At 38.1% G+C, this 23,681-nt stretch overlaps 1 protein-coding gene across 2 annotated transcripts in view; it reads right to left on the reverse strand.

Moving 5' to 3' along the window:
* Positions 1-701: 701 nt before the first annotated feature.
* lin7a (lin-7 homolog A (C. elegans)) overlaps positions 702-23,681 on the reverse strand; it is a 54,841-nt gene continuing 31,861 nt past the window's right edge. The window contains exons 3-6 of one of the 2 annotated variants that reach the window (XM_056247459.1): positions 19,415-19,486; positions 10,532-10,741; positions 8,526-8,737; positions 702-2,019 (exon numbers count right to left, since the gene is read on the reverse strand). In XM_056247459.1, coding sequence (XP_056103434.1) covers positions 1,995-2,019; positions 8,526-8,737; positions 10,532-10,741; positions 19,415-19,486 — 519 coding nt within the window. In that variant the 3' untranslated portion in view covers positions 702-1,994. Of the gene's footprint in view, positions 2,020-8,521; positions 8,738-10,531; positions 10,742-19,414; positions 19,487-23,681 lie in introns of both variants that reach the window. The other variant, XM_056247460.1, reaches the window with a different exon arrangement.

Below are 23,681 nucleotides of genomic sequence, written 5' to 3' on the forward strand. Positions count from 1 at the left end.
GTTCGCTAGGGTGTGTTATGGATGGTTTATATGTAGTTAAGAAACAAAGATTTGAAGCTTTAAACACACGCACATATATTTATTTATACAAATATAATATGTATAACAATTGCATATCACTTGGTATTTTTTTCACTGTATAATAAGATCAGCTTGTCTAGCCTCAAAAATGCAAGTCATTAATAAGAAAGTCTGTAAGTAAACATATAAAAGGGAAGAGAATACATTAAAATGAATTGATTGACAATCAAGGAACAAATCAACTTGGCTTGATTTTGTCTATTAGGATGACACGTTTACATGTTACCCACAGTCTGAGATTACTCAAAAACCAACCAACAAAGGAACTAATTTAAGTATCTACCAAAGTCTTACATCAGGAAAACCATCAAACCAAATTACAATAACACAGATACAATTTTACCTTTGATTACTGGTGGTCATCAACTACTTGCTGATTTACAGTTTTGCTTCTATATGACTTCAACTAACAGTACAACTACAGCGCTGCAATGGATAGACATTTTGCCATCTTTTGACGGCTTGAGTTAAGGGAAAGAAGTTGTGAAATAAAAATGCGATAACATTTTTTAGAAAATAAAACAAAACTCTTGCTTTTTAAATTGATTGTCAAAACAGGACAATGTTAAAATATTTCTAGTGAATGAGGTGGTCGGTTATGTGAAATTACCGAACACCACAAAACAATCTTTATCTAAGACAATAAACTTGAAAATAGAACTTTAACATAACAAAATACTGTTATAATTTACCTCCATTAGTAGATATCATGTATCTGTGTTTGACATTCTGTTTGTCTTCAAAGTAAATATTTTCATAATATGAACTATGTCTGAACTTAAATAGAATATTTCTGAATTAGAATTCATTTCAGGACTAGTGACATCACAACCATAAAACCGCATCAAAACTGTACAGCTGTTATGCATGCAGGACCTGTTAAAGGTCAAGTGTGTAATTTCCGCACCACTTGTGCCACAAAACAAAATTGTGAAAATAAGGACTACTTTCAAACAGGTTTCCAGAACACTCCCTTTATGCCATTGGTTTCCAAACATGAAGTCCATCCCCAAAATCACGCTATTGGTTGGATGCGCAAACAAATAGTGTATGCAGTGTTCTAATATACCAATGCAGTGTTTACACTTTTTACTTATGGTTAAATTTGTATATTATCGTGGGATCAGAGAGAGTATTTGCAAAAATTACACACTTTTCCTTTAAATATGCCCACCATACAATATGCCAAATTTCTCTAATAATCTCTGTCAATGGCACTGTGATACAGTGATATCATAAGAAAATTCTGTGCAAATGGTGTTTATGGTTTAGTCTGACTTATGTCACATGGTGCATAAGATACAGTTTTATATTAACTTTACCCTTGTAAGACGAATCTTCTACGCTTAAAGTTCACTTTTTACCCATACTTTGACAGTAGAATACGACAAAACAAATGTTATTGCTAAATCTACTTTCTTTACAAAATATTCCTTGCTACAATATGGTATAAAATACCTCAGTGTTATCCAATTACGGACTACTGACATAAAAACCGCTTTCTTTTCACAGAGACACCAGCACCAAAAGAATCCTTCGTTACTGTACAACGCTGTGGCAACAAAAACATAATGAAAATAAAAACAAATTGTTGAACGCTTTATCACATTATCACTAAACTACAATAGGGACTTTTTAAGAGGGTCACAACTTGCGATTGGTTCCAGACAACTGAAATAAGAACAAATAAGAATAAAACAATGTACTCAGTGCTAGCCTTTCTCTATGACATCATGCCACATTTTTCCAAGCACCAATTTGGAACACAGATCATGGAGTTTTCAACCTTTTTGAGTTGTAGGTAGTTGACTGAAAGAGGATAGTCTTCACTGGAGAACAGTAAGGTTCCTCTTCCGAGATCTCTCGGACCTCCTTACATCACGTCAGTGAGATTAAGTCTCACCCAATGTCCTCTACTTTTTCTTCTTTTGGAACAGCCTGTGAAAAACCAGAAGGACAAAAGCTGAGAGACAATTATGTTAATAGCTGAATATAAATTGGGCTTTTCAAATTATTTAGCTTTATACCAAAATCTAGTGCGCTAGGCTGTCTAGACAGTGTGTTTCTGACCTTTTTGGCCATTCCAAAATTTATATTATTTATGAGATGCCTTGTTTCGGGGGAAAGGTGGCATCGCATGCTTCCTTTGCAGACAAGTCATTTGTACATTATGAAAAGCCTTGAAAAAATTAACATTTTCTGATAAATTTCAATATTTATTTGTTGGCAGGTTACATAAAGTTCACATACTGTTAGGCATGTCTCATATTATTTTCCCATATGCTTTGTAGTTGTTTTTCAAAAATCTTTTCAGATATCAGCCCTCTCTATTGGAAATGAGCTTATTTTAGACTAGGTTCTCAACCCATGTAGCCTAACTCCACGGTCCCCCATTGTTAAAGTCAATACATGCAGAGCCCTGAAACCCCCGATAAGCTAAGATATGTCCTCTTGTACTGCTGAAATAACAAAAACACAATTTTCTTTTAGACATTAGACTTTTTTATTAACAGAAACAAAAGCCAAAAGTATACTTCCCTTGTCTGCAATTCGCTTTCCTAAGAGTAAAAAAATGAATTTGCCAATACAAGCCTTTTAGTAAATTGACAATTTTGGAGTTTGTTGTGTAAAAAAAAAATGTTAGAGAGCTCAGCAGTGCACGTAATGTTCCCAGATGTTTAATTCATATACACTCATCTAAAGGATTATTAGGAACACCATACTAATACTGTGTTTGACCCCCTTTCGCCTTCAGAACTGCCTTAATTCTACGTGGCATTGATTCAACAAGGTGCTGAAAGCATTCTTTAGAAATGTTGGCCCATATTGATAGGATAGCATCTTGCAGTTGATGGAGATTTGTGGGATGCACATCCAGGGCACGAAGCTCCCGTTCCACCACATCCCAAAGATGCTCTATTGGGTTGAGATCTGGTGACTGTGGGGTAGAGGTCTGCTACCCGACCCGAGCCCGACGGGTCCCGAAAAATGTGCGGGTTTCGGGTCGGGTTCGGGTTAATGTTAATGAACAGCCTCGGGTTCGGGTTTAACTAAGAAAAACGAAATAGGCTATATATAGTTTGCGTGCCGTGTGCTTTGCCTGCTTGCTGTGTTGTGGTGACCGGCACGCGCGAGAGAGAAAGTATAGGCTACGTCCGCAGATGTGCAATATGTGCATACAGGCTCTCTCTCTCAAATATAATGATATATGAATATAATATTTTTAATTATTTGTTTTATTTTATCATATCATTTATATCACAAAACTGTTTTGCGCATGTGCTACCGCTCTCGCGCGCTATTTCAGTCACAATACAAACAGCCGACGACAACAAGCAAACCATGAGTCTGATAAAGCAAAAAATTACTTGGTAAGTTTTTTCTCTTACTGCTGTGCTGCCTGCTGATAGGGCCGCTGCGCCTACATGTATTTGTTTAATATGTCAAGCAATCATTAAATACAACATAGCATATTGCAAAAATGGTATTGCTGTGAGAAACAGAATGGACCTCGGGTTCGGGTCGGGTTCGGGCTTAATATGTAAATGTAATTGTCGGGTCGGGTCGGGTCGGGTTAAATGATCGCGGGTACGGGCCGGGTTCGGGCTTCAGTTTAAAGCCCGTGCAGACCTCTACTGTGGGGGCCATTTTAGTACAGTGAACTCATTGTCATGTTCAAGAAACCAATTTGAAATGATTCGAGCTTTGTGACATGGTACATTATCCTGCTGGAAGTAGCCATCAGAGGATGGGTACATGGTGGCCATAAAGGGATGGACATGGTCAGAAACAATGCTCAGGTAGGCCGTGGCATTTAAACGATGCCCAATTGGCACTAAGGGGCCTAAAGTGTGCCAAGAAAACATCCCCCACACCATTACACCACCACCACCACCAGCCTGCACAGTGGTAACAAGGCATGATGGATCCATGTTCTCATTCTGTTTACGCCAAATTCTGACTCTACCATCTGAATGTCTCAACAGAAATCGAGACTCATCAGACCAGGCAACATTTTTCCAGTCTTCAACTGTCCAATGTTGGTGAGCTCTTGCAAATTGTAGCCTCTTTTTCCTATTTGTAGTGGAGATGAGTGGTACCCGGTGGGGTCTTCTGCTGTTGTAGCCCATCCGCCTCAAGGTTGTGCGTGTTGTGGCTTCTCAAATGCTTTGCTGCATACCTCAGTTGTAACGAGTGGTTATTTCAGTCAAAGTTGCTCTTCTATCAGCTTGAATCAGTCGGCCCATTCTCCTCTGACCTCTAGCATCAACAAGGCATTTTCGCCCACAGGACTGCCGCTCACTGGATGTTTTTCCCTTTTCACACCATTCTTTGTAAACCCTAGAAATGGTTGTGCGTGAAAATCCCAGTAACTGAGCAGATTGTGAAATACTCAGACTGGCCCGTCTGGCACCAACAACCATGCTACGCTCAAAATGGGCTCTATGCATGGCGGTATTTCCGGTGAAGGTCTAAGGATGCTGGATTACTTCCGCCGATCTTAGAGTCCAATGCTATACCGAGAATTTATATTGGTTTTTATACTCTATGGGTATACTAAAGAAACGTTAGTCACAAAAACAGACACCCCTCATTTTGTTTATGCTTCTTTGTTTATTATATTAAATAAACATAACTATATATAAAATTACATCTAAACGTATTAAAGTTTCGTTTCAAAGACGGGAGGACAGTAAATTTTGAAGACTCTGCCATAATCCCGTTTTCCTCGGTTTTCCTCCGCTTTAAATCTCCCCAACCGGAAACTGAAGAGCAGCCTTGCGTCAAATGCGGAACTTATGCGTGCATATAGCCTATTGCTTAAATCACCTTTCTTTCCCATTCTGACATTCAGTTTGGAGTTCAGGAGATTGTCTTGACCAGGACCACACCCCTAAATGCATTGAAGCAACTGCCATGTGATTGGTTGATTAGATAATTGCATTAATGAGAAATTGAACAGGTGTTCCTAATAATCCTTTAGGTGAGTGTATATATGATTTAGCATTTCATTGTTAAATGATTTATAACTGATAAATTCTAGATATTTTGTGCCTCCCCCTTGAATCCCCCGATCTATAATAGATCTTGAACTGATCTGATTTGTTTTTCAGATATGTGTGTGTGTGTGTGTGTGTGTGTGTGAAGTGGTTTAGTGTTGGCAGAGTGCTCTCTGGTGACTGTGGCTTTTCTGTTTGGTCCAAATGCCAGTCTTGATAGGGGATGATCTGGGGCTCAGCTCTCTCACCATGATCCTCTTGCCCAGACATAATGTCCCAAAAATACTCAGCAGCTCACAAGCACATATGATTTTATAGCCAAGGATTTATCCACAAGCAAGAGATGCACAAGGAATTCCATTAGGCCTCTAGTGATAAGTGTACAGAGGCCAGTGCCTCTGTGAGAAGTGTATCCACACGGACATGCTTTTGAGTCGGCACTGCTTATAGCTTCATTTTAGGCTTGGGTGGTTTGTAAGGCGAGGTTACAATGCTGCCAACTATACTGCTGCTTAGAGCTAACTATGGTGTGAGGAGGCAATGAGGCAAGAGATGGGCCCGAGTATCATTAATACAATGAGATGTGCTTTGGTTTGTCTGGAAAAGACTGACTAATAGAATTCTCTCCTATTGTATTGCATTTGCAAAGATGAAAGACGTCTCGAGATAATAAGAGTGCTGTTATTTCAGAACAGTGATATTGGAAGTGATAAAGGATGACATACTTTCTCTTTTCAATATAGGAGGGAGGCGCTGTTTCAGAAGTTAATATGTGATGTAAAGGTACTTGTAAATTATTCTGACAATGACATATCAATTAGCACCAAATAGTTTTTTTTAAATAATTTTTTATAAGCCTGTATTTTATAAGTATTTTATAAGCCTGTATGTGTGTGTGTGTGTGTGTGTATATATATATATATATATATATAAAGTTGCAATTGAAATTATTCAACCCCCATTGCAAATGTACAGACTTTCAGCTGTTTGCAATGAACAAATCAAACAAAAGTAATTGAAATAGCTCAACACAACAAATGTTTCAAGTGGTTTCCCAAAATTTTACTGAAAATGTAACTTTTAATGACTTCTGCAGTTTAAAAATGATTCAACCCCCTGAATAGAATCCTCACAACAGCACAAATCTGCAAAACAGGTGTTGTCTCACTAATCAAGGGCTTCATTAGTTGCACCAAGTGTGCTTGAGCTAGAACACATGAAATATCTGAACTGGCTAGTAGGGCTGCACAATTAATCGAATTTCTAATCGCGATCACGATTATGGATGCCACGATTACGTAATCGTCCAAAGCCGCGATTACAAAAAAAAAAAAAAAATCTGCGTGCTTAAGAGGCGTGTTTAGATCATGTCACGTTGTGACAGACAGGCAAATCAACACTTTTAATAATAGTCTGTAGGCGTGTCCTTATCAACGATCTGACTGTCCACTGTCACGTCTGTATCTCGTGTAATGTTTATTTCATGAACATGTCTGCTGATAAAGAAACATCTGATTCCGATAACGTGCAAAGTGTTGCTCAGAATCCACCATTTGAACCGAAAAGAAAAGCTACATCAGTGGTCTGGAATTATTTCGAATTCACTAGAGATGACGTCGAGCAGCGTGTTATACTGTGTAAGTTGTGTCGAACAACTGTTTCTGCTCCATCAAGCAACACCACAAATTTATTCAACCATTTAAAATTCAACCACAGAGTGCAATATGAGTGTGTCAGCATAAAAAAAAAAAAGCACCAAGTGATGCGAGAACTGCAACACGGACACCCATCACGAAATCGTTGTTTTGTGCTTCTCCGTACCCGGCAGGTTCCCAAAAGCAGATCGAGGTAACTGAAGCGATTGCGCATTTTATTGCAAAAGACATGGTACCGATTAATACAGTTTGCAGCGCGGGGTTGATGTTGATGAACAACTTGATGTTGTTCATTCCTGAAAACTCGAAGTATTTTTATGGCTTGTGTTCTAGGCCAAAATACTTGATAAGGCAATCTCATTTTTTTTTCTTCTACAGGTTATCTTGAGTTTTTCCATTGTTTTAATTTTAGTTTTAGTATAACAATTATACCATGCATACTATTGCATATTTGTACTTTTTTTATTTAAAGAAACCAAACCAATGTATCGTTTACCTTTGTGGCAATGAGAAAATCAATAAGTTTTTCAGGAAGAGTATTTTCAGCTTGTTTTTTTTATTTTTATATAAAAATATGGCATGAAGTTGCTTTAAACATGGTATGAAGCCATTTAAAACATCAGTCAATGTAAATTATGATAATCGTAATTAATAATCGCAATTACAATTTCAAAGGAATAATCGACAATTATGATTTTTGTCACAATCGTGCAGCCCTACTGGCTAGGTTTCTTAAGTGTCACGTTTGACTGCAAGTTAGAAATATGGCTAAGTCAAAAGAATGGGCCAAAAAGTTAAGAGAAGGTATCATCGCCTTTCACAAACTAGGAACATGATACAAAAAGATAGCAAAGGCTCTAAATGTTCCTAGAGACACAGTTGGAAGCATACTTTGCAAGTTCGAAAGTTTAGAAATATACTTTTTTTAATTTAGTAGAAAGAAGTTTCTTATGCTCATCAAGCTTGTTGGCCAACCGTGCTGAAACGTACTGGTAGAACGCATTTGCTTTTTATTCACAGTGGAAAATTCACATGGAATGGAACGGTTAAGCAACGACAACGGTTTGGCCCGATGGTGGAAGAGCGGCTATTGTTGGCTCAAGAATAGTTCAATAAAAAAATTCTGTCATCATTTACCCCCCGTCATGTTGCTCCAAACCTGATGACTTTCTTCTGGCCACACTGGACCCCATTGACCCCATTGTATGTGACTTAAAAGTACTACTGAGACTTTTTTTTAGTATATCTTCTTTTGTGTTCAACAGAAGAAAGAAAGTAATACACATTTGGAATGATATGAGGTTGAGTAGTCTAAATGATGTCAATTTTAATTTTTGTGTGAACTATCCCTTTAACTTAAAGCATTACTAAAACAAATGTTCCATCAGTGAGATTTACAGACTTAAAAGGCCCCTTAAGGTGCAGTAATAAAAAACGATTGATTTCTCATCTAAATAGTTCTTAATTTTCCCTTGAAAGTCCCTTAAGTGTGATCCTTCAATGTCTGGACAACTGCCTGATAAGCGAATCCTTTTTATTGAGCTCAATCTGTGATGTCATCAGCACTCCTCGCCAGCTTCTTCAACTGATTCATTATCTCACATCATGACATAACAGCTGAGTTTCAGACACAATAGCTGTCTGTTTTCAGAACAACGTTCCACTGGTGACAGGCAGCATGCAGTACCAGATCTCCCACAGGCCTCAAGGGTTGGTGGGGCAGCTACCTCTCTGTGTGCCACCCTGTTGAGGTCCTGTTACCCTTAAAGCAATGAAAAGCCTCACCTACGACATGTGGTTCTGCTGGGCGGCCAGGTTTTGCTGCTGCTGTTGCTGCATGAGCAGCTGCTGCTGCTGGCGTCTGCGGGCGGTACGGAGCTTCTCGAACCTCGCCTCCATCTCCTCCAGGACTTTAGGGGTGTAACGCACCACCAGTTTGACACTGTCCTTGGCTGCTTTCAGTAACTCCACAGCCTTCTCGTGGTGTTCACCCTCGACGCTCTGAGGAAAATAATTCAGTAGTCAGTTTTTCTGAGCAAACTGTTGTTCATTTCATCTAAATCAAAGGAACGAATTGCAAACGCTTCGTCTCTCTTTGCGCGTCCAATGGTTTGTTGATGGCTCCTGGAACTTTATTATATCCAAACTCATAGTTTTTTGTCAGCTCAAAACTGCACTAGAAAATACTCCACGGTGATGAACATTCAATTACATTTTGGCACAAAAGAGCCATTAATTTCCTATTAGCTCAGGAACCGTAACATGTTTGGTTTAATGAGAAATTACTTCCCAAATGCTGTCCCAAAATGCCTTCCTTTACAGTCTTTGACGCAAATGAAATCAAATGGATCCTCTGTCATCTTCGAGCGAGTAAGCACAAGCAGTGGACATTAGTTTCTATAAACTCAAATTACTCCTTCATGTAATAAAATTGTAACAATCTGGAATGTCTGCAGAGAAGAGCAAAGAAACTGGCTTCAAAAGGCTTCCCTTCAGCAGACAGCTTTTTTACTGAAAGACTCATTCGGATTTATTCAAAGATTCATTCTCATCTGGCTTCAGTGACAGTCTGACACATCTTAAAATTTACAGCGATTTATGAAAAGATTAAGTCTTTTGAAATCTGTCCTTTTCAGTTTTACATACACTCCTGCTGTAAGCTTTCTGTCTTATTTGTCCACATTTAGCATTTTAAAATGTCAAGCTTAGCATTAGTAGAATGAAAGATTAGAAAATTTCAGTCTCTAATGGGTCTGAGATAATAACAGGTGCAAAAATTGATTTATTACCATATTATACCATGGTGGGATCAGCCTTTTAGACTGTTAGAAATTCACTGAGATCAATGTAAAAAACTTTCTGCTGTAAACTTCACTTCAGCCCAAACTGATCTGTATAAATTATAAAGCCCTCCAGCATGATGGCATCGTATTTGACAGCTCTACACAGCTATAAAAAAAAACATCTCAGAAGAAAATGTAAATCGTTTTTTTTGCACAAACAATTAAGTTGTTTTCCCTACTTTACCTGTAAAAAAACCCTCCTACATTTTGTGAAATGCTTCCTTTGTGCATTTAAGGATAATTGATCTAAACGCTGACAGGTCATTCTTACTATGCAGTAACGTTTCATGTCCCCATCATGCATGTCTAAATCCATTGGATAAAATATAGAAAACTCATTAAGTAAACAGAGAAGTGAATTTTAAATAGTTTTACAACTTAAGTTTAAGGATATGTTCCCATTTTTTGTAATTTTCCCATATTCTAACTAGATTTTTTTATAGGGTTTCACTTTCCATCCTGCATTTTAATAATATCAATTCAACTAACAAAGTGATGACATCATCCTCAATGAAGTGAAATTCGTTTCAATGTGAAAACAGCGCATGCTACAGTATTAGCACTGATAAATTCTGAGATGTTTCGTGGTATTAGCTGATTTGTCTTAAACTTTCCATCGTATTTTATACAAGAATAGAAATTATAATATAGTGATATAGATATATTAATAAAAAGTGGTTAAAATATCTACCTTTAATGTATTTTGAATTAATACCCTCATGTCTTTTGCTCTTTAATTCCATTTTGTTAGGTTCCATCCAATTATGGATACTGATCATTTTCTTGTCATTGTGTGAATAACCAAAACATAATTAGTAAAGTGCCTCAGCATTTAAAGTCTTGTATGTCTTTTTTTAAAATAGAAATAGGTATGTATGTCCTTAAATTACACACATGCATATTAATTTTACAGAGTTACAGAGTACAAAAGGTAACATCCCTGGCAACTCACCACTCCATTGACGGACAAGAGTTGGTCTCCTCTCTTAAGACCACCATGCCGCTCAGCCACGCCCCCAGGGATGATGCGTGAGATGTAGATCGGTGAGTTCTGCTCTTTTCCACCCATCACATTGAAGCCAAGCCCCTCGTCCGTCTTGGGCAGCTCCACCACCCTCGGGTGGGAATGACCCTCACTGGCTGCGAATGCCGCCACTGTTGCCTGGTGGGAACCAAAGAGTTCAAAAGTGTCAGTGAATGTGAAATGTGACTGAGAAATATAGATAGACCAATATATTACCAAGCCTGATTTACAAGATAATATGGCCATTTTGAGATTGTCAGATTCGTCAAGATATTTATTAGATATTTAAAACTTAATAGTAGCTATGTTTCCATCAACCTATTTTTATGTGCATTTTGGGATATCGCATAAAAAAATGGATGTAAATGCCAACATGCACATAAATTGTAAAAATGCACACAAAAAATTTAGTCAGATAAATTACGCGCTGGAAACACATTTACCGAATAAATTCCTCGATGCACATCAAAAAAGTCATGTGACTTTGCGTGATGAGACAGCAAAACTTGACTAATCAGAGGACCAATCTCGTTGCACAGCTTCTGAAAAGCTGTTTTGGTCATTCTGAAATGCCTGAGCGAAGTCTGTCGTCAAAGTGGTTTAGTATAATTCCCTTCCAGAACTGTCTTACACGACTGCATTCCCAAACAACAGGTATCCGCCTCAAAAAGCAAGATAACATGACTGTGTTTATTGCGTTTCGTCTGCGTGCTCTTAGGCGCAAGTAATTTATTATATACTAAAATTATATATGTGGCTTTTTCTACTTTTCTTAGAGATATTTAGTGCCAGTTTATCAAGAAGCTAAATTTTGTTCTCTTCAACACATTGGATGGAAACGGTGCTTCGTTCACAAATGTTTTAAGCGATATTACAAATGGATGGGAACATAGCTATTGATGCTCATTTCAACATGGATTGTTTTGTGATCAGTTGTACATTATACTGTATCTTATGTAGTCTAAACATTATATTGGCCAAAATATGCCAACCTGCTCTTCAGAAATGAGCACCAGTATCGTTCCTTTAAAAAAATAAAAAATAAGTTGATGTTGCTAAGAATAAGCAATCTCCTTTGGATTCAAGACTGCAATTCTAGTGTGTTATATGGCTCTTATACAAGATCTGTATAGCTGACTCAAGGGCGTAGGTTTAGGGGGGGACGCTAGGTACTAGTCCCAATCAATATTTTGAGGTGACAAATTTGTCCCCACCAATATTTAGCAAGCTCCTTTGAACTGCTATTTTGATATTTGCGCTGCATTTGGATCTTTGCGCTGCTATTTGGATCGATTCCAACGGCCAGGACGACTACAGAACAAGATACGCCGTAATTTGATTGGCGGCGGGGTATCTGATAGGCAGGCTACACGCGCGGGCCGGGACTACTTTTTGTGCTTGCACTCACTGGCAGCGAGCGGGTGGTGTGTGCGTGTGTGTGTGTGTGTGTGCGCGCGTGACGACGCCGACGGTAAGTTACCAGGGCTGTCTCTCTGCCTGCCATATACAAAGGCCAGAGTAAAACATTTTAATATTCCGGTTTTTTTGCCCTTTTTGTACTTTGTAGATCAGCTATGTCACCCAAGAAGAAGAAAGGGGACATACGAAGCTTTTTTATTAAGCAGAGTGTAAGTAGGCAAAAATAACTAGCCACACAAATAACTAGCAGTAGTAGTGACTGACCAGGCTTTCAAATGCAGATTCTACTGGAAAATAGTATTAACTGGTGATCCTGGTTACCCAGGATATTGTTACAGTTAAACCTAGCTTCTGCAATCTTTCACGGTTAGGAGCATTAATTAGGGGTGTGCAGCACGGATAGACTCATAGAAGTCGCACTATCATGATAGACGTTAGCAAGTCACTGAATGTTAATTAGCCTACCTTAACTTAGAATCTTGCAGTCATAAACAGTGGATCATCTGAGACATTTTTCGTTTCTACATTCTGTTTATGTAATGTATTTGTAGTGTAGCCTACTTGCTAGACACATGTGCTGGAAAAACATGTTGGCAATGTTAAAAAGGCAAAAGTTAACACTGTTGGTTATTCAAATATAATGAATCATTATTTGATTGATAATATCCAAATAACAATATCTGGTAGGAGGGTTAAACTTGCTAGCCATAGGATAGACAACGGAATTAATTAACCATTTTGTATGCAGGAAAGACAGCATCAAACCACAACAGATTTACATTTATTCATTTAGCAGACACTTTTTATCCAAAGCGACTTACAATTGAGAACAATAGAAGCAGTAAACCTAGGACAATATGCAAGCTTTATGACCCTTCCCAGTTTAATCTAATGCACTTTTTTTTTTTTAGAATAGAATAGAATATATCAATAGAATTTGATATAGAATAGAAGGGTCAGGATACAATATAATGAGATGAAGTAGATTCACTTCTGTATTGTGATATTCTGTATTGCCAGCAGTCTGAAATGACGAAGGAAATCGCCATTAAAGCACTGTTACTTATCTTACAACAAAATAATTCCCGCCGGCGGGGGTTGTCCCCACCAAAGCTGAGACCAAACCTACGCCCATGATGAGACCCCTTTTAAAATACTTTAAGGTGGATTGATATTCAAGGACCAGTAACCTCTAAACCCAATATTCTCACCAAACTTCCGATACTACATTCTTAAAAGCCAAATTAAACATCTCCACATTGGCTTTACAAAGACCTTTAGATTGACTCTCTTAGACTGTGGTCGAGTCCAAGTCTAGCCTTTGTGGAAGCTGATATAGCAGCAAAGGGAAAGTGTCCGGATGTCTACACACTTCTGATCATGTAGTGCATCTCTGAAACTTTTTTTCACAGCTTGTAAGAATAGCTCAACATGTTATTTTTGTGCTGTGAATTCAGCAGTAAGATAAAGTGCATCCTATAACCTGCACAGGTGCCTGCACTGTAATCTGAATTCATAAGAACACCAGGATACTGAGAATGTAAAGGAAGACAAAAGTACTTCCCGCTGAGCCACACTGTATCTAAAGGTGCAGCACTGTGGGGCCTTGCTCATTATTAAGGCATTCATACACAGGGAACTGTGAGAAAAAACACCAAGGATTTTCAGAGACTTCAAGGCGCCAGATTCCCAAATGGCAAACCAAGCCGTTTTCTGTTCTCTGAAACTGAAAGAACAGCACCTTCCCTGTCTCGTGTGTTTCGTGTCAGGCAAAAAAAAAGAAAAAAAAAGAAGCTGTTTGAAAATGCTCTGCATGCAAGACACCCTTTTCCCAGTTCCTCGACCTTCACAGCTTCATCCTCTCTGAGGGAAAAAGACACAAGTCGATATATAACAAACGTCTTCAAAGCCTAGACTCTTTCATTTGCTTTGTCGAAATGTAAATCATTCGGTTGCCGGTTTAAAAGAAGATTCTTTTTTACACACTCAAATTTGCTTGGTTTTATCTATTTATTTAAGTTTTGAAGAATCTTCATGCAACTCTAACCAATAGTTCATAGTTACAACAGCTATGTAACGTATTTACAAATATTCTGAGCAATGGCCCACTCAAGCCCATTGTAAGCCTTACAAATTACAGCTTAAATAATTACACACACTTGACAAATAATCTCCATTGGTAATGAATATTGGCTTTTAACATTTACATCATCAATGCACTTGGAATGCACTTGGCGTATGGATGAAAAAAAATGCATCCCGGAGTAGCCGACTGGAGCTCATTGACAATTGCTGCAGGGGATCCCAAAGGATAACTGGGGCTTTTAGAGCTGTTCTTCATCCTATTTATGTGCCATCGATTGAAATCTGCCCCAACGGCATGCAGACGCAAGCTGTTCACACATGCTAATTGCCCTTTCGCTAGTGATTCGAGTCCAATATGCTTTTCGAAACCTGTAGTAACTTTTCAAAGTGACCAAGTGAGGTGCTTTGAGGCACTCTAAGACTTTTGTAATTTACATCCTGCATTAGAACTTTAATTGATATGCTAATTCTGCTCATCTGGCGAGACCTGCTTGCTGAGCATACTAATTACAGTAAGTGCTGCTGTTTTCTGTATAAGTGCTATTGCTATAGTATAGCTCCATATTATTACAACAACACTCAAATGAGTCACGCTATCGGTTAAAGTTATTGCTTTTTTTTCATTATGTTTAAATCGAAAACCTAAATGTCACTGACAATAACTACAACAGCGTCTAAATGTTTGCAAGTGCCATTAAAAATGTATTATGACTCTAAATCAATGACAAGGAGATTAATTCATAGAAATTCTGAAAGTGTTTGCTGTGCATGAATTGCCAACCAATCAACAGATTAGTTACAGGAAAGTCATTTTAGATCATAAAAACATAATAGCAAAATATACTTGACCTCTGAAACGTGGCCTTCAGGATATGGACCTAATTAAATATTAAGATCATAAATTTGTTTTTTATTTTATTTTTCCCCTGAGGCTCATTTATAATGTTAGTCAAGGTTGTTTTCCACTTACTGTAAAAAAGTCAAGATTGGGTGATTCCCAGCGTGATTTTCGGTCGAATATGCTCAAAAAGCGAGTAGCCTAGATCAGCCTTTCTCAAACTTTTTTCAGTCGGGGCACCTTTCAAAAGTGCATAAAATCTCAAGGCACCCCAGTGTAAAATATAAATTAAAAACACTGCATAACCCAAATGTAAATGCAAATGTCCTGTTTATTTAGACAGAACAGTAATGAACAGAGCATAATACGAACTGTAAATAACAATAACAATAATAATAACAACTTTACAGGGCTATCACTTTTGTGAAAAAATCCTGATCGATTTTTGAGACATAAACGTTCATTGAATCGATTGTAAAATCGATTTTCCATGTCTAAAGACGTTTCCATTTTCAGCGCCAAATATAGGCAAATCCACGGACAACTAACAGGCATTAGCACGAGCGTAAAGAGTGCGCTTGAGACGCGCACAAGTCAGCAATATTTCTGATGATTTATTGGCATGAAGTTTCGTGCACAATGACAAACAGGAGTGCAAGATTCTCGAAAAACAATAAGCAGAGTGGACTGCCATAACATCAATGAAAAACATTACTGCAGGCTTCGACATGGCTGTGTTTACGATTAGAAATGTCAAACAAATTTCGCCTACGTAGGCGATTGTAGGCCGGATCTGTATCTGTATGCATGGGACTGTCTGAATACCGGCAGAATTCACATTTTTGTTGTAAAAAGAGACACGTTATGCAGAAGTATAGTATAGTTTGTATGTGTGTTTGTCAGAGCCTGCAGTTGCTGTGTGACGCGCGTTCGCGCGGTCGGTGTTGTTGCTATAACGCGGTGCTATGGGTTGCGTCACTTGCGTCAAGTTGTGTGTGTGTCTTGCTTCGGTCTTGTGAGACGGATTTCTATGGTTAATTTTATATATATATATTTATCTAAAATGAATTTACAATTTTATTAATACGTTCATATGTTTAAAAAGAAGAAGAATGTATTTATGTAAATTCAAATATATATATATATGTATTTTTAGCCTACGTAATTTTTTGGCGGCACCCCTGACAAAGTCAGGGGGCACCCCAGTGTGCCGCGGCACCCACTTTGAGAAAGGCTGGCCTAGATGATATCCTTAAGTGGGCTGGAACAAAGTATGACTGTAAAGCATCTGCCATTTTCTTAATGAAATTGTTCAATTAAGCAGTAACATCATCACTTTTAATCTTTAGTTACTCACTCTACAAATGTTATGCAGAGCCTCGTGTGCAGTCAGGAACAACACACTGTTTTATTATTATTGTTATGCTGCCCTTAAAAGCACCCGGAAAACTTGTACCTTGTACCTTTTATTACGACATGTCATGCTTTTAAAACTTAAACAGTAGTAAACAGAACAAAATAATTATATTGTAAAAAATAAACACAAATACATACATCTGAATTCAAAATGAAAATGATTCATTTCTATTACATGTATTTATGTATTTATACAAGATATCAAAACTAAATGTTTGTGAAATTCAAGTGATTAACTTCACACTTGTTGTCTATAAGTTGTTTTGTACATCACACCTATAAAATTATTGAATTACAGCATGTAAAATTAAAATAACTTTCCAAATCACATTATAATGCACTACAGACCTGCTTTCCACTCACTGATCTCTATATTATAGATAGATTGTCTATATTATAGACCAGTATTTCCTCAATGTTTCAAATTGACACGCCCCTTCCAACATCACAACTCGGCAACTCATCTAGAATTCCGAGCTTCTCAATTTTAAATACGACTTTTTCGGCCATTCATGTGCTCGGAACTTGTAATTACGATATTTACAACCCCACTTAAAGGGCACATTACTCTTAGTTATATACCTGGGCCCGTATTCATAAAGATTATAAGAATCCTTTCAGAAAACTCTTAATTTAGCTTAAAAACTTTTACGTAGGAGTCTTAGCTTAAGAGCGATTCGGGACCAATCTGAGAGCAACTCTGAGTATGGAAAAGACAAAAACGTTCATCTTAGTGAGGAGGCGGGGCTGACCCCGTTGCTATGTATGACACAATCTTTTGAAGACTGTGATTGGTTGGATTTTAACTATAGGGTCTATTCTAAGCCTTCACTTTGAAATTAATTGAAAATAATTTTTCCTATTTTACCGTTCACACACACACACACACACACACACACACACACACACACACACACACACACACACACACACACACACACACACACACACACACACACACACACACACACACACACACACACACACACCACACACACACACACACACACACACACACACACACACACACACACACACACACACACACACACACATTATATATGTGTATAAATCCTTTTTTTTATTCACCATGCTGTTCATTTCCTATAAGGTATTTGATTGGCTTAGAATGATAAAAATTGCTCCACTCTTTCCAATTACACTGATTGCTGTCTATTTAAGTGGTGGTTTTAATGTTGGTTTTAATGTAACAAACATGGAATCAAAACCAAGAAGGACGAGAAAGCCCGACTGGACAGAGGAACAGTGTTGACTGTTAGCCCAGATAGTGGATGAACACAAGGCCATCCTTAAAGAAAAATTCAATCTATAGCATCTTATTAACTCACTGTCATCTATTGTCTTCAACACATTTCTTCTCCCTCTTCGTCTTTCTGCCATTTTCTCCTCTGCTAAAGAAACTCTTAAGCCTCTTAAAAGTCCTCGTCCATACTCCTAACAATTTTGAACTTAAGACCTCTTTTAAGGGTTAAGATGCTTTCTGAATGACTTTTTTCTTTACTAGGATTTTCTCTTTAATTTTAAGAGTAAACGCCCACATTTTTAAGAATTTTCTTAGAATTTTGTCACTAGGAGCTACTCTTTGCATTAAGATTCTTTATGAATACGGGCCCTGGAATATAACTGGAATTAAAGCGTCTTCTCCTGGTATTATGAATAGTATCTATCCTACTTCCTCCTTATTAATTAACCGTGATTTGGTGGCATCCTTAATGAGTAAATGTAGGCGGTCATGTTCAACAATGGTCTTTTTGAACAAGGGAGGAAGTTTCATTTCTTCAACTGTCAGTCTCATAGTACATCAAATTGTTTCATTTGAATTGTGTAAAAGTAAAGATCAAGTAAAATTCGATTTCTCCTAATATGACCACTTTAAAATGCATTAATTAGTGTGTCTCTGTAGACGTTTTAAAATTTCAGATATTGAAATGCAAAGAACGCCCTCAATAACGAAGTCTTCTGTTTTTACTCAGATTTGCATAATTAATAGACTATTACTCTGAACGCAAGCCTAACTGGGATCAAAAAACAATTACAACAATACCCACAAGAGCGGCCTATTGAGCTATTCAAAATAGGTATCGCAGGGTACTGCTCAGCATCCTTTGTAGAATCCAAGCGTGCTTTGTGTTTTCTGTCTCGCTTGCCATTCATCGCTTGGCTCTTTGTGTCTAGTGTAACTGTGCACAAGTCTGCTGGTCTGTGTATCCATGCAGAGAGAGATGGTGGGCGGAACACTCTGGACGGCAGCGTGGCCTTTAACTGGCAGGGCTCTAGCATTTGGCCGATTGGTGTATATCCCTGTATGCGAAGTAGGGATGTGCATAAGTACATATTTTCATAATCATCCAGTTGGTGAGTTGCCTGAATGACTAGTCGACTATTCAGTTTTAAAGAGCCCTGTATAATTTGTCTCATTTCAGGTTCGACCAGTCAAGGTCAGGATTCTTTCATTCAACCATAGCAGGAATGGAACAGAACAGAAGTCTTAAGATCTATTTAAAGGTAAGTTTCTTGTCAATAGTCAATCTGAGACATCTGGCACTCCGCAGTGACTGAAAGATAGGGAAAAATTAAACACTGCTTAAAAAACTACCATGGGGATTGTGACCCATCCCTAAAGAAACCCAGTATTGTGGTGTGGCTGAAATTCTCCCACTAAAGATTCAGCAAGGCACTTCTGATCATCCAGTACTCAGCAAATCTACCCCCCCCCCCCCCCCCCCCCTTTTATGTTTCCTCTCTTTTTCACAAGATAGCACTCTTTACGCAGTATGAATCTGAATGAATGCTGTTTCAGTGACAGTGTCTGAAGAGCAACTAGCAAGTGTTTGCAAGCAGGTCTGGCTAATTGCTGATTGTTTATCAAATCAAGACAGTTTGCGGAGAAACATTTGAAAATGATCTTAGTTAATGGATTTCTTCTGGATGTCAGAAAAGGGATGTTATTGGTTTAGCAGATGTAATTATGCTGTATGCGTAATACAGAAACACAGGGTAGGTGATGTGGAAATAAATAAACTCAGACGTACCTTAGCTGTGGCACGTGCTTGATACTCCGGACATCCATTCACTGTTATCGTTTCATGCATATACTGATAGACCTATTAAAATAAACAGGGACAAAGAGACTTTTTAGTTTCAGTTCCTCTACAGTTATCAAAATTTACATACATAAAATATGGTTAAATAGCAATAAGGCATTCTGCAACGATACTTCTTATCATATTACTTCTTTGGATGCAGCCTACTGTCATGGCAAAGAAACAGTTTGAAAAGAATCTTGCTTAGCGAGTTAAAGTTAGTTAAACTGTCGATCTGTTTATAGATAACATCTACCTGAATGATAACATCTGGTTTGTGGTCACATTAGCAATCTTTTGTGAAATTCTGTGGGCAAAGTAGGTCCAATGTCAATAGTGTTGCATGAAGCACCACTATTTTAGAGGTAACTTCCAAACCAAGCAGCTTTAATTGGAAAATGTGGCAAATTTGCATGTTAACAAACTTGAATCCAGTGTGAAATTAGCATGGGTAAATTCTTCAAAGTGTCCTTAAAGCAAAATTCCCAATCGCATGGATTCCTATTGAGATGACTGCATTTCGCTGTATAAAGGTAAACGTGGCCGCACCGCAAGAGTGTATACAAGTATGTTTGACAGGACTGCATTCTTGCAATGCACTGGTTAAGCATTTTCTTGTGTTTATGTACTTGCGCTAATTTGTTTCTGAAATGTGAATAAAAAATTCAAGAAGGAGCACCTGTGGTTGCACTGTGGTGTTCAAATTCTACGGCAGCAATGAGAACTCAGTCTACATGACCAAAAATAGTTAGTTTGACATTTTGTCATGAATAATTTATTCTTCTTTCAGTTTCTGCAAACCTTTATCATGCTTTTATAGTTTGGTTTACAGAGCAAAGAGAGCTTAATCCAGTTCCATAGACTCTAATGTCTCATTTCTAAAGTGCACACTTGCACACATGCAACGGCTTCCATCACCGATTCTATATTTTCACAAACAGGTGCATGTACAGAGCCCTTATCTGCTTTCACACCACTCAGGGATGAGACTATTAGCTTGAGGTCCTTTGAGGATTTGAAGAACCTATGTTTATCTCATTAACCAGCGCTTCTGAAACGCAGCTGGTGCTACAGGAAGCTCTGTCTCCCTCTCTCCGTCTCTCCTAAATAACAAGTTTCTCTTTAATCTGTCCTCCAGCACATTGGGCAGAATCTTTAGCTGTTTTACTAACCTCCTACTGAGAGATTAGTGTGATAAAATACATTTACAGTAAAACGTCTCTTTCTATGCCTGTTACTCTGTGACTTTAAACCATTCACTCTAAACCTTCTCAACAGGCAGGAACTATCAGATAGCCTTTAGAAACGGCTTTAAAAGAAATGAAAGAGGTTGCTAAGTCTCTACAATTACAAAATTATATATTTCAGCACAGCATATTCTACAGTATATTGCACACCTTATAGATATTTGTCGCAGTTGTTTTTTTATGCATCTCACTTGCCGTCTTTATCAAAATACAGCATGTTTGGGAAGCCTCTTGAGGTTTTGCTCCAAGTGCAATAAAGTCTTGCCCTGTTAAAGTAATAGTTCACCCCCCCCCAAAAGTTCGGACAACATTAACTCACCCTCATGTCATTCTGAACCTGAGTGACTTTCTTCATCATGGACCAACCAACTGTTGCATATTATATAATCTAATAACATTTTTTATCTTAATCATCTATAGTTAGGCTACTTAATTTTTAGCTGCTTACTGTATGTTTAGTTCAATGACAATTAAGTGAAACTTCAATCAATTTACCTTTATTGACTGAACTTCAATAGATCTGTGAGGGATCAATGCAACCAGATGGAACAAATCAATAGATTAAAGACCTAAGTAAATCTTTCAGGGGCTATACGTGCGTGCATGTTTGTTCCCACGGGTGGAGGATTGTGTGTTATTTAATTGCATCTTGAAAATGCATGAATATATTTAAAGGTCAAGCTTTTTCAGCGTGCAATTCATATGCTGTATTGGGAACTATTTGTTAATCATAATTTTATTGGAAGACAATTTATTTGTGTTTGGTAATGTGACTTATAAGGCAGTCAGCAAGGGTAATAGGGCTCTATTTAACCACTGTTCTCAAATTCCCCTTTGGTGATAATTCCCTGCTTTCAGTAATATCAAGAAAATAATATAATAAAATGTTGATGATTTTCATTACCACATTATGGTAATGAGGATTTGTCAGAAAATGTACTTAATTGTCAATAAAATAATGTTACAATGAAAAAAACAGGTGTACATTTCTTTACACAAAATAGAATTTCCATATTTATTTGGGTTTTGAGGTGAAATGTGAGCTGCACATTCTTGTAAGATTTAGTGCCATTCTTCCAGTTTTCCTATGTATACCTACAATCGTGTCCTTGCTTCTCTGTCTTCCTGTCTCCCATGTCTCGAGGGATCACTCTGTTTCCTCTCAACTCACTGTGTTCGGTTGGCTTTTATCTGTTTTACCTCCAGTGAGATTGACACACACAGATGTGTATCACTCTGCTTTTTCACTACTCTGCCCAAATGAAAAACCCACCCACAGGCCGCAGTGAGGTACTTTGTGTAACCATGGTGCTCTGTCTATAAAGAGATATATGATTTCAGTTGTTCTCATTTGAAACCTTGTTCTCCCTCCTCTTTCTTAAATCTTCTCACACTGCTCAGAGTCAGTCAGGCAATTCAGTGAAGCCCGATTCACAGCAATGCTTCTCATTTGCAAACCATTCCACCAAGCACATAGAGGATATTCCACATAAACACACACAATTAATAAAGAGAGAGACTGACATCTCTGACCCTGTAGCAGCGGTGTAGGCAATGATGGACTAAGCTCTCAGTTGATAATGGCCCTGTTGTCATATTCCTCTGAGAGTTGCATTTGAAAACATACATGTTTGTTGTGGTGATGCTCTGACGACTGGACTGTGGGAAATGATTTTCACAACATAAAAGCGTTCCATCATTTCTGAAAGAGATCATCGTAGGCCAGTCCATTTGTTTTTCTGACATTCAAAAAGTATGCAGTATAATGAGTAGATCATATACTACTAGAAATCAGGACAAAATCTAAAATTAGACTTCTTTTGTAAATGCTTTACTGTAAACAACATTTTTGAGTGTAAAATATTTTACTGACAATCAGCAGCATACTGTAGATCCTGTCTGTGTAAAGCTAAACTTGTACTCAATATGCAAAATTTCTTCTTTTTTTTTTGGAGGAGACATGAGAGATGAAGAATAAGTGATTTTGAGTGGGTATGTTCTGGCCACTGTTGTCCTTGTTTTGGCAATAATTTCACATGGCTAAGTGAGGTTGATGACTCATCTGAATAGGCCAGAGGTAGACCTCTTGTCATGAAGCACCATAGTTTCTGATAGTCTTGATCTTGGAGTTTGTGGCATTTTTCCTTCTTTAGATGTTATTGGTTTAGATGTCATTTTCACGGCACATTTTGTCATATTGACATTGTCCCTGCAATGCAGAGCTTTGCTGCCGGCACTGTAAATTGAGTCAACGCTGTGTCCTTTCACACCCTCGTTATGGGAATGTAAGAGACAGATTGCACCATATGATACCTTGCACAATTGCCGGGCCATGAAATGAGCTCATAGGGCATCCATGCACAGCTTGGTGAAACTTGGCCTGATGGATCCTGGGAGTGTGAATTGATGTCCTACCAAAAGTATTATTACATTAATGGACCGTTCTTTTTGATTGATGAGAAACTTTGCTAGAAAATGATACAGTACTTAACAATTCATCTGTTGTGTCATCTGATGTGTAGCAACCTATAAACTGAATCTCATATCCAATCTGAAGCATGTCTCTACAGATGTTCCAATCCCGGTTTTGGCACATTTCCTCATGCATAGTTATAGCCACATTAATCTCAGCCACAGACTGTATACCAGCAAACCGTTTATGGACCATCTGATCCATATTACCCACAAAAATGGCAAGAGCTTTCTCAAAATCACAAGCTCCAATCTGGTTTCACAGTTTTTTCTTCTTCACGGTCCAGTGTTTTTCACAAGGTATCAGACTTCGCACTTCTTCGCACTTCGCACGAGGCAGAAAAAGGAACACCAACGTGGAGACAGTAGTGGGTAGAGCCAGGACGGAGACGGGAATAGCCAGATGATGACCCCGAGTCAAGCCAGGATGAAGGCCCACGGTGGAACCGATGAAGGAGCCAAGATGGAACCAGGAGCCCGACTGAGTGAGGTGGAGA

The sequence above is a fragment of the Rhinichthys klamathensis genome, unplaced genomic scaffold (assembly GCF_029890125.1).
Source record: "Rhinichthys klamathensis goyatoka isolate OS25496 unplaced genomic scaffold, OSU_Roscu_1.1 h1tg000048l_1, whole genome shotgun sequence".
Classification (NCBI taxonomy): Eukaryota; Metazoa; Chordata; class Actinopteri; order Cypriniformes; family Leuciscidae; genus Rhinichthys; species Rhinichthys klamathensis.